The sequence below is a fragment of the Gopherus flavomarginatus genome, chromosome 1 (genome assembly GCF_025201925.1).
Source record: "Gopherus flavomarginatus isolate rGopFla2 chromosome 1, rGopFla2.mat.asm, whole genome shotgun sequence".
Taxonomy (NCBI): Eukaryota; Metazoa; Chordata; order Testudines; family Testudinidae; genus Gopherus; species Gopherus flavomarginatus.
Window position 1 is genome coordinate 209251646 of NC_066617.1, and position 12634 is coordinate 209264279.

Below are 12634 nucleotides of genomic sequence, written 5' to 3' on the forward strand. Positions count from 1 at the left end.
TATTTTTTTTAAAAAAATCAATATCTTCGCCAAAACCAGAAAATTTAAGTTGTTGACAATTATTTGTGACAAGTTTGGTATGGGGAACGGAGTGGACCAGTTTTCATCAGAGAAACAAAAAATGTTGACTGACTTTCCTATAGCCCTGTTACTGCTAAATAGAGCCCTCCAACAACTGTAATATGCTCATCTCCTTACTAATGTATAGAGCAGGGGTTGGCAACCTATGGCACACGTGCCAAAGGTGGCACACGAGCTGATTTTTTGATGGCACACAGCGGCGAGCTGAGTGGCTCAGCCCACCACTGCTCCGGGGTTCCAGCTGCTGCCCCATTGGCACCCAGGGTCCCAGCCGCCGGTCCCACTCAGCACCCACTGCTGGCCTTGGGACGCCCAATGAACCCCAGGCTGGCAGCAGCTGAGCAGGCCGGAGGCTGAAACCCCAGCTGAGCCACTCAACCCACTGTCGGCCTGGGGTTCCATTCTCTCAGCTGGCAGCGGGCTGACGGGACTAAATTCAACGAAATAGGAAAACAAGAGCAACTAATGACAAAGTGCAAGAGCCTAGAGCAGCAGTCCCCAACCTTTTTCATCTGGCAGGGGCCAGATGAAAGACCGTGGTGGCGGACAAGCATCTGCTGAAATGATGCCGAATTTCGGCGGCATTTCAGCAGATGCTCGTCCTCCGGCCAGTACGTGGGTGCACTGAGAGGCCCCTGCGGGCACCGGGACACCTGCGGGCACCGCGTTGGGGACCCCTGACCTAAAGAGCCTCCTGAAGCACGGTGATCATTTTGATTTAAATGGACTTGAACTGTACGAAAAATTGAGTTGTTGCCACAGGCAAAATCGATGATGGACATTGTACAGTTTATTCATACTAGCAAACTTGTTGACATATATCCTAATGTGTACATTGCCACTCGTATTCTACTGACAATTCCTGTAACAGTAGCATCAGGAGAACAGAGTTTTTCAAAACTAAAGCTCATTAAAAACTATCTCCGCTCTACAATGAGTCAGGAACACTTGACTGGTCTTGCTATTCTTGCAATCGAGCAAGACATCACTTTGTCTTTGTCATACGATGACATTATTACTGATTTTGCAGCCAAAAAATGCCAGAAAGATTGCTTTTAATTAAAAACTAATCCTTGTTTCAATACTACTTCATAGAAATTTCCAATAAGATGTTGACAAATTAAAAAAATGATATTATTTGCATCATTGTGTCAAATCAGAATTTTTTCTATAGTGCTCCTTCTTTAGTGCTAGTCCATCAGCATTACAGTGTGCTTAATTAAGTTAAACTGGTTTTAATAACATGCATGTGGCAAGTTTTCCAGTACTGTAGGCTTATGTTTGTGTTGCTAAGAGGAAGACAGGCACGGGGGCACCAGTTTAATAATCTCGCCTAGGGCACCATAAATCCTAAGGACGGCCCTGAACGTAAACCCCTACACCATCGTCTCATCCACGTATTGAGACTCTGAAGCTCTGCCTGCCTACCTGGCCCTGCATGTGGAACTGGGAGCATTTTGAGAATTCCACCATAGATGTCCTGGATTTCAGTCTCTTCCCTAGCAGCCTAAATTTGGCTTCCAGGACATCTCTCCTACCCTTCCATATGTCATTGATACCTACATGTACCACAACCACCAGCTCTTCCCCAGCACTACACATAAGTCTGTCTAGATGCCTTGAGAGATCTGTAGCCTTCGCACCAGGCAGGCAAGTCACCATACGGTTCTCCCAGTCATCACAAGCCCAGCTATCTACATTTCTGATGATCGAATCTCCCATTACCAACATCTTCCTTTTCCTAGAAACTGGAGTTCCCTCCCCCGGGGAGGTAACCTCAGTGCGAGAGGCAACCTCAGCACCATCCGGAAGGAGGGTCCCAACTATGGGAAGGTTTCCCTCTGCTCCCATTGACTGATCTGCTTCCCTGGCCCTTTCTTCCTCCTCAACAGCACAGGGGCTGTCTGACCGGAGGTGGGACAATTCTACAGTATCCCAGAAAGCCTCATCAACATACCTCTCTGCCTTTCTTAGCTCCTCCAGTTCCGCCACCCTGGCCTCCAAACTCTGTACATGGTGTCTGAGGGCCAGGAGTTCCTTGCACCGACTGCACACATACACCACCCGCCCACAGGGCAGGTAATCATACATACTACACTCAGTGCAATAAACTGGATAGCCCCCACTCTGCTGCTGGGCTTCTGCCTGTATTGTCTCCTACTTAATGAAAGGGTGATTTAAGAAAGATTTTGAATGTAGTTTGGTTTATAGGTTTTAAGGGAACTAAAGGTCCCTTGTTGGTCCTACCCACGCCCTTCCCACTCCCCTTCTAAACTCCCTTGCGAAACTCCCTGTTAGCAGCCCTGGTCACTTGTGCGTAGCTTTATAAAGCCCTGGCCTGAGTGAATGCCCCACCCACTGATTAAGGCTCAGCCAATTACCAGAGGCTTCTAGCTTTCAAACCTTCCTTTGAAGCTCACAGCCTCCAACTGCCAGCCACAGCACATGGTCCTTCAAACAACCAAACAAACAAACAGACTGACAAACACAAGATAAACACACACTACAGACAGTCATTTACCCCACAGATGCTGGTATGGTGGGACTTTGTGGTCTGAAATGCCAATTAATGACATCCTAATCTAAAATTCATTATGAGTTTCATTTTCCTTCTACTTTTTAAATCATTCTCTTACACTTGCACTGTGTGTGATGAAGATGATTTTGGGAAGTTTAGTTCACTCTAATCAAAGTACAATATGTAAGATGCTTAAAATGTATCCTGCCAAAGACAGTAGTGCTGGATCTAAATTTCTAAATCTGTCTAATTGAAGATCGAGATATTCCTTATTTTTCTACAATTTTAGCTATTTTCTTCAATTTAGTGGACAAGCCCTGAGCAACCACTTGTTCCACATTACATCTCCTTTTGGCAGGAGATGGCTCATTTCCATTTAGAAGAGTTTTTATAGTGAAAAAACTCAAGTTACAAAACACACTGAAACTTGACTTACAGATTTACAAATACAATTTTAAAAGGAAAATGCAATTAAAACAAGCCTAGTTTATTTTTTACTCATTAGGTGGACTAGTAGTTGAAATATATTTTAACCTGTTGTTTTAGTTAAACTAGTGTAACTACACCACTACCTCACTATAATGTGACCTGATATAACATGAATTCGGATATAACGAGGTAAAGCAGCACTCTGGGGGACGGGGGCGGGGCAGGCTGTGCACTCCAGTGGATCAAAGCACGTTCAATATAACGCAGTTTCACCTATAACACGGTAAGATTTTTTGGCTCCCGAGGACAGCATTATATTGAGGTAGAGGTGTACTAGTAAAGAAAGCCTTAATTTTTAGTCAATAAATGTATATTTTGGATGAATATTATGAGGCTATGAACATTTTTTAGGCTATGAAAGTATTTTTTTGGATTATATCTCCGTAAGTATTTATAACTGGCCCAGTTCTTTATGCTATAGTATAAAAGAGTTATGAAGCATATACTTACTGCGCTATTCTTGGTGCTTATGATGTGTTGCATATTATGAAATCTTTACAGTGAGAATAAACTATCCTATAGAGTAAAAATCTATATCAAAACAATGTCAAACAGTAGAAGTTGGTGTACCAAAAAGTTACAATGGTATTTTCTGTGTTATCAAATGAGCTTCATTAGTGGCCTTTCTTTCAGTCAATAGTATTCTAAGCTAAGCTAGTACTTGGGCTAGTTGTGGGAATAAAGTGCTACATAATGAGTGAAATCCTGGATTCACTGAAGTTAATGATAAACTTCTCTTTATTGACTTCAGTGGGGCCAGGTTTTCACCCAGTATAAGGGTATCACATTTACATGTAATGTGTAGTAATTTTAATTGACTGATAAGGCCTGCCATTCTGGTCCTTCGTCAGTCTACTGAAGACCTGAGGTAAAGCCAAGAGTACTTCAAACTCGTCCTTATAGGACATAAAGGACCAGTGTAGAGGGCCATATCCCTATTAATATTTATTTATTTATTTATAATTGTAACGTATTTTAAAAACACCCTTCAAAAAGGTGTGATTTGTCTTTCCCTTGAATTCTGTGATACAATCTGTGGTGATACTGACATCAAGGACAAGATAGCCAGCCACTGGTATCTCAGCCTTGCCTTTCTGGATTCCCCTCTCCTAACCCTCGCACAGAGGGCTCTTTAAACTAATGTTGTTACTGTTCTTGAGGTTTGCTCCATTTGGAGATTGTAATATTGCACCATTAGGAGCATGCTTAAGCACATAGCATATTGTCAACTCCCAGATGACCTCCATTAGTCAGATCAGGACAGCGTTTCAAAACAAATATCCTCTGGCTTGTGAAAAAGAAAAAAAGGAGGGATGGTTTCAGAGCCAGTATATGGGTGTATTTTGTTAATTACTTTTAGACAGTGGCCTGTGGTATTGGCAGCAGGCATGTTGCTCCCTCCAGAAGTATTTGAGCTTATTCTGGCCAGGGATGTGCTCCTTGCCCGTGGAACACTCAGAGCATAGACTAGAGTGTGAATTAGAAAGATCCCTCAATGGCAAGGGTCCCCTCAGTGTTACTGGCGCAGGGTGGAGAGAGAACACAGAGGAGGAGATATAAAGGAGAAGAGGAGACTGAGAAAGGGAAGAGGGAATCTGGAGATGAAAGGAAAACAAGATACGGAAGGATGGGCCATGAAGTGGTAACGAGGTGACAGAAATAATGTGGAGAGAATCTACCGCCTATTTTCTTGGTGCTTGTGATCAAGTTCATTTTCTGGCATTTCAGTGTCCTAGTTAGAATCTTTGCTAATAATTCCAGCAGTGGGGACACATTATGTGTAAATTCTTTCTGCATATTAACTAACCTAGGTTCAGTGGATTGCCAAATCCCAACATGTCATATGCTTGGTTCTTCTCTTTCCCCCTCCATTTTTGTTTTCATTTCATTATAGAAACATTTAACACAAAGCATGGCTGTTTCCTGTCACCTGACCAATATTTTCAGGTTACAAAGTTTCAGCAATGGGTCATTTTTTACCTCTTTAGAAACAAAGGAGAGGCATTCCTGAGAAGTACAAATGCACGTCACACTCACTAGTGTATCTCCCGGGTGCAGTTGAAGGAAAAAGAACTCTAAATCCAAGGAATCAGAGAAGGTACATTAGTGGATCACAGATACAGATTAGAATGAAAATCCAATTAGTCAGTGATGCGCTGCAGTCAACAGTCTCTGTGTTAATGTGGCTTCAGCTTTATAAATGATGGGTAACTAGATGTCATCTGTTAGAGTGCTATCTAAGCAGTTTTATGCATACAGAACACTGAATTCAGGTGTGAGCAAATAAAATGTCTTTCTCTTCATCAGCATCATTAATGAGTCAAATACTGAAGGTCCTGAATTTCAGTGCACAACAACCATATTGTTAGATTGGGTATACTTTCAAAGGTTGTTATTAAGCAGCTAGAAACAGACCCAGATCATACCATTTGGATCTAAGGTCTTCATTCATCCGATCAAATATGGGTGCGGCTATGAGTTTAATCTGCAGATCTAAATTTGAGGGCTGTTCTAATTTAGGGCATGTCTACATGAGGAAGTTATGCTGGATAGGTAGAATGTGAATTTAATGTGCTATAGCTATTTCAGAATAGATTCCAATGTGGGCACATTCTGCAATAGCTATTCTGGTCAATTTCCCTGTACAGACAAGCCCTTAGAGTTTTGATTCAGGGCTTTCTTTAGGAGGAAAGAATCAAGTAGGATCTTCTGCACAGTATGTCTCTTTTTGCCACATTACTTTTGTTGTCATCTTTGAGGGGAAAAGACAAATATTTATATGTTTTGCTTTTAAGATATCCAAATATGAAGAATATTACTTTTATTTTTTTTGTTGGGCAGAGACTTGACATAAAACTTGAAGCAACTGTCTGGATTTTTGCTTCAAAGCTGAGGTATAAACTCCTGAGTAATAGAGATTGTAATGGAGAGGCTAGCACCCAACTAATATACAGGATCAAAGCCTTTGGAAAATGGCAGTTGGATTCCTAAGTCACTTTAGAAAAAAATTGTGGACAAGGGGGATCCTGTGGATATACTGTACTTAGATTTTTCAGAAAGCCTTTGATAAGATCCCTCACCAAAGGCTCTTAAGCAAAGTAAGCTGTCATGGGATAAGAGGAAAGGTCCCCTCATGGATCCGTAACTGGTTAAAAGATAGGAAACAAAGGGTAGGAATATATGGTCAGTTTTCAGAACAGGGAGAGGTAAATAGTTGTGTCCCCCAGGGGTCTGTACTGGGCTCATTCCTATTCAGCATATTCATAAATGATCTGGGCAAAGGGGTAAACAGTGAGGTGGCAAAATTTGCGGATGATACAAAACTACTCAAGATAGCTAAGTCTGATGCAGGTTGCGAAGAGCTACAAAAGGATCTCTCAAAACTGGGTGACTGGGCAACAATATGGCAGATGAAATTCCATGTTGATAAATGCAAAGTAATGCACATTAGAAAACATAATCCAACCTATACATGTAAAATGATGGGGTTTAAACTAGCTGTTACCACTCAAGAAAGAGATCTTGGAGTCATTGTGGATAGTTCTCTGAAAACATCCACTCAATGTGCAGCAGCAGTCAAAAAAGCTAACAGAATGTTGGGAATCATTAAGAAAGGGATAGATAATAAGACACAAAATATCATATTGCCTCTATATAAATCCATGGTACGCTCACATCTTGAATCCTGAATGCCGATGTAGTCACTCCATCTCAAAAAAGATGTACCGGAATTGGAAAAGGTTCAGAAAAGGGCAACAAAAATGATTAGGGATATGGAACGTCTGCCATATGAGGAGAGATTAATAAGAGTGGGAGTTTTCAGCATGGAAGAGAGACAGCTAAGGTGGGATATGATAGAGATCTATAAAATCATGACTGGTGTGGAGAAAGTAAAGAAGGAGGTACTATTTAGTTCTTCTCATAACATAAGAACTAGGGGTCACCAAATGAAATTAATATGCAGCAGGTTTAAAACAAACAAAAGGAAGTATTTGTTCGCACAGTCAGTCTGTGGAACTCTTTGTCAGAGGATGTTGTGAAGGCCAAGACTATAACAGGGTTCAAAAAAGAAATAGATAAATCCACAGAGGATAGGTCCGTTAATGGCTATTAGCCAAGATGGGCAGGGATGGTGTCCCTAGCCTCTGTTTGCCAGAAGGTGGGAATGGGTGACAGGAAATGGTTCACTTGATAATTGCCTGTTCTGTCCATTCCCTCTGGGGCACCTGGCATTGGCCACTGTCGGAAGACTGGATGCTGGGCTAGATGGACCTTTGGTCTGATCCAGTAGGACCGTTCTTATGTTCTTGGAGTGAATCAAGAATAGAGCCATTTTTAAATGGATCAGTGTAGCCTCATCACCACTACTCATGTAGTAGAAAAAGGCTGCAACCTCCAGTGCAGTCTGTAGGTTGTAGCAGTGGCTGTGGTGTGCTGATATAACTGCCAGCTTCCTCCCAGCTTCCTGCATTTCACTCACTAACAGCCATCCTTGTCATCTCTGCATAGGTGAAGTATATTTTATGTACAGTATATAACTGTGAAGTGTCACCGTTTAGTAATATTTTCTTTCTTCCTTCAGGTTACAAGACCCTTTTGAAAGGAATTTCAGGGAAGTTCAGCAGTGGAGAACTTGTTGCAATTATGGGTCCTTCTGGGGCTGGGAAATCAACACTCATGAATATCCTGGCAGGGTACAGGTCAGTATAAAGGACCACGCTGATAATTTAGTCTGACCTCCATTGAGAAAGCAAAAGGACTCTGTAGTGGTCCCTCATTCTCGAGTGGGGAGGGAGGCCACTCTGCCTCACTCCAGGCACACAGTAACCAATAGTCTGGGGGGACATTCTGACCGTCTGAGCGGGGCAGAGCACAAACCATCTTTAGCTACAGCCTTCAGGCTGGAGCAGACAGCAAGCACAGTCTGGGGCCCTCACAGCTTTTTGGGTGTGGCTAAGAAAGTCAGAGCCTGGCACAGGGCCTTCCAGCCAAGGGGAAGTAGGCTGCCATCCCAGGGGTGGGGTTGGAAGCAGGGGGTAGGAGGACCTGTGCCCATCTTACTCCACTGGATCCCAGCCCAGGGCCCCCTCACAGGACCCCCCTTCTTCCACTAGGTTAGTGGGGATCCCACCGAAACACAGTGAATTATTCTCCAGCAGTGTAACCGGACTAAAGTCTGCTTTCCTGAGACTACTTCCTACCACAGTCTGGGTGTAGGGCTCCATAGTCCAAAGGCCCTCTGTTTCCTTGGGGTACTTGGCAGCCAGCTGTCCCCACAGCTTCTCAGGGCATTCGTCTGGTGGCAGTCCTGGCAGCTACTCGAGTTACTCATCTGTCTCCTCTGACCGCAGGGGGCAGCTCTGCTTGGGGGCAAGTCTGGGATCCTGTAGAGCTCTCAGCTCCCTAAAAAAGATGTCTGCTTCCTCCTATGGTCCAGCCACAACTGAGCTCCAGGGATCTCCTTTTATACTTCCTGTTCCACGTCTAGACTTCTGAGGGTGTGGCGGATTCAGCTCCACCCTCTTGGGGGAGTGTAGTGGTTCTTTGCTCTCTAGTTTGGATGGAGGCTACTCCGCTTCTCTGCAGACTCTCGTCCAATATTTGTAGAAAATAGGTGCTTCACAAATACTGAATTTTACTATCCCAATTGTCATGTTCCTATGTGCTATACAGCAGACATTTCTGAGTTATATATTAGTTTTGCATTTAAATAAATAGTTATTAAAATTCTAGAAATAAGAAATTGCTGCTCACCAGCCATCTGATGAATTTGGCCTAAGATTTTATCTATGGAGTATTTTAAATTAGGTTTTATCGGCACTTAAGAATATGTTTCCATCAAAATTTTCAGGATGTAACAATAATTCTTGATTAAACTGCAATATGTGAAACAACTGGGTGGTTTTCCCTCCCCTCCCCCCATAAGCTTTCTGCAGCTGCTGCCACCAGATCACAAAAAGGAGGGACAGAGACACCTCACAAACAGCCTTTTAAGAAATGATTCCACATTTCTTCAAGCATCCAGATGGGCAGCACACTTTTTGCACAAGTTTGAATTAAATTTTTTGCCAAGCTGTGACATTTCTTCTGAAACAATAAACACAAACACTTGACATGTGCACTCTCTCTACTGTCTGTTTTGGCCCTAAGAAATCACCAAAAAAGTGGCTAAAATTGCCCAGTGGGCCCACTCTCTGAGATGTGTAGTAAAGATTATAAAGGTAACTCTCTCATGCTAACTCACGTGTTTGTTTCATTTCAGAGAGACTGGGATGAAAGGAGCGATCTTCATTAACGGGCAGCCTCGTGACCTGCGCTCTTTTCGCAAAGTGTCCTGTTACATCATGCAAGATGACATGCTGCTCCCTCATCTTACTGTCCAAGAAGCTATGATGGTGAACTTTCTTTCTGGTTCTGATTGGTTTGGGGTGTGGGACTAGAGAGAGAGAGGCACGCTCCATGCATGAGAACATATTTTTATTCCTGGGTGTGGTTCTAGGTGTTAGGCTGGACTTCACTTGAGTCTTCCTGGCTTTGCTGCTGTTTTAAGATCACAGTTAGGGTTCAGAAGAAAATTTGTGAGCCTGCGTTCATTTCCCCCTCAGGGAAATAAAATACCATGAAAGGCTAGTGTCTGGATAATAACAGCAACAATAGGCTGGTACCAGAGAATGGCAACTACACCTTCTCACTCATGAGTCCTCCCAGTGCCTACCAGTATCCTGTCACTTATTCTGTATTCCAGTAGCTGCCAACTGCTGGAGTCTGAAATGCTCGTCATGGCCAGTGTTGCCAGACTGAGTGAGTCTGTGATAGCCCTGTGTGAATCTCTTTCCTGGGAACACTGACAGGTGACCTGTTAAATCTCCTTTTCAGCTTTCCATGCCCTAACCAGGTGATTCCATGCTGGCATGATGCTACTGTATGCCAGGACTCCTGGCTGTCACTACTCTTCTGTCCTTGTCTTGGGTCCAGGAGCCCTCAGATATAGCCTCTTTCTTTCTGTCTTTACCTAGACTCGCTGTGAAGAAGCCCAGGCCTTAAAGTAGATAAAAATCTCTTCCTCTTCACTCTTGACATAGTGCCCATATACTGAGAGCCAGCTGGAGTGTTAAGTCTGGAACCTTCTGCTGTTCAGTTTGATGAGAAAATCAGCCCAATAGTTTTGTTGTACCTGCTGAATCTTCAATATATAAAGTCAGTAGTTCATGGCTATTATCATTTGGTAAGGAGAAAGGGGCTTTCACCAATTCTCTGTGGCCACAAGGGACTGTTATAATCACCTAGTCTGGTCTATGCCTTATCTGTTAACTTTCCAGAGTTGTAATTTTTCTAATACTGATTTCTGGAAGGGATCGTCTCTGTCAGAAAGCTTTCCTGGTTCATTTAGTTGAAGTCAAAGACCAATAGAGTAATTAGTATCAGAGGGGTAGCCGTGTTAGTCTGGATCTGTAAAAGCAGCAAAGAATCCTGTGGCACCTTATAGACTAACAGACGTTTTGGAGCATGAGCTTTCGTGGGTGAATACCCACTTCCTCAGATGCATGTAGTGGAAATTTCCAGGGGCAGGTATATATATGCTAGCAAGCAAGCTAGAGATAACGAGGTCAGTTCAATCAGGGAGGATGACGCCCTGTTCTAGCAGTTGAGGTGTGTAAACCAAGAGAGGAGAAACTGGTTCTGTAGCTGGCAAGCCATTCACAGTCTTTGTTCAATCCTGAGCTGACGGTGTCAAATTTACACACCTCAACTGCTAGAACAGGGCCTTATCCTCCCTGATTGAACTGACCTCGTTATCTCTAGCTTGCTTGCTAGCATATATATACCTGCCCCTGGAAATTTCCACTACATGCATCTGAGGAAGTGAGTGTTCACCCACGAAAGCTCATGCTCCAAAACGTCTGTTAGTCTATAAGGTGCAATAGGGTAATGTTTTTCAAAGTGGCTGACTAAATTACAGCTGCAAAAAGAGAGCCTCTTTTGATAAGTTGAGCCCAGATGATATACTGTGTGTAAATTAACCACTCAAAGTGCTGACAAAAAATTAATTACTTAACATCTAATTGCTTCTTATAAAGGTAAAGCAGAATTTTGTAGTTACCTCTTAGGACAGCAGATGGCGTCTGATACAGGATTATTTATCTCTCTACTTATTTTCTACATCACTGTAGTATCTGAGCACTTACCAAACACTAATGAATTTATCTTTATAACACTTCTGTGAGGTAGGGAAGTATTGCTACCATCACTTTGCAGATTGGGAGCTAAAGCAGAGAGACTGTGACTTATCCAGCATCGCACAGGAAGGGTGTGGCAGAGCTAGGAATTGAACTTCCTGCATCCCACTCCGCTTCCTTGTCCGCTGGACTATCCCTTCTGATACGGTAAAGCATCTCTGTTAAGCACTTATTTTTGTCGGTGCGTTGAGTGGTCCCTTAAGAAAGTATGCATATGCCTATACTCTACTCATGATTAGAACTTCATAGCTAATACTGCTCTTCTTAAGCTTCTGTTTTCTAATTTCTGCTTCATTTTAGAACAAATTGTCCACAACCTAATCCCTGGTGCAGACAGCGCTATTGTCAGCGGGAGAGCTTCTCCTGTCGACGTAGGTGCTGCCTCTCACGGAGGTGGATTAACTACACCAATAGGAGTAGCTCTTCTGTCAGTGCTGCAGCAGCACAGCTGCGTTGGTGTATCTGCGCCAATGCAGCATGTTAAGTGCAGACCTGCCCTTAAACTTACAGTGGATATTCCAAAGATGTCATGTCGTTGACCAATTCCAATTTAACTTGCAACATATTGTGTGTTTATATAATAGGTGTCTGCTCATCTGAAACTTCAAGAGAAGGATGAAGGCAGAAAGGAGATGGTATGTATATTGCTCTTCAAACTGAGGTATTCCTTTGGGTATAAATGCTACATAGTGAAGATGTCAGAGTGAAATTTATATAGCTTGAGTTTGTATCTAAAATTGAATTGCAATTAATATGCAAGAATGGAGTAAATTATAACATAACAAAGTTGACAGCTGTTATTGTGTAGGAGGGATAGTAAAACCCTGCAAATGACAGGAAATTTTATTAGATAAACATGAAAGATTTATTCAAATATATTGCAGTTTTTGTGGTGCCTTTTTAGTTGCACTTTGTGGCTCAAATGTTTGGGCCTGCATGCCTCAGGGCACACACACTCTTGCACACGCCCATACTAATCCCCAGTGCCTGGCTATGAGTACAGTTCCGTTGCTGTGTGTGCGCACCTAGGAATGCACAAACATAGTCAATAGCTCTTACAAGTGCTGCAGAAATTTGCAAGCGTAAGTCAGGTACTGCGCACATAAGGGCATGAGTCTTTGGGTACATCTTGCCAGGCAGAAAGGGTGTGTTTTTCAATCATGTTAGTTCAGTTGAGTTAACACAATTAAAAAGCTCCATGAAGGTGCAGGCTAACACATCTCAAACTGTGTTAACTTGCCACTGCGTGGGCTAGTGGGGAGACGAAGCTTAAAATACAGCCAGCCGATATGGCTTGCGACATGTTAGC

At 42.9% G+C, this 12634-nt stretch overlaps 1 protein-coding gene across 2 annotated transcripts in view; it reads left to right on the forward strand.

Moving 5' to 3' along the window:
- ABCG1 (ATP binding cassette subfamily G member 1) overlaps positions 1-12634 on the forward strand; it is a 98461-nt gene that overhangs the window by 63598 nt on the left and 22229 nt on the right. For both annotated transcript variants that reach the window (XM_050936570.1, XM_050936572.1), the window contains exons 3-5: positions 7671-7788; positions 9351-9483; positions 11910-11960. In XM_050936570.1, coding sequence (XP_050792527.1) covers positions 7671-7788; positions 9351-9483; positions 11910-11960 — 302 coding nt within the window. The remainder of the gene's footprint in view (positions 1-7670; positions 7789-9350; positions 9484-11909; positions 11961-12634) is intronic.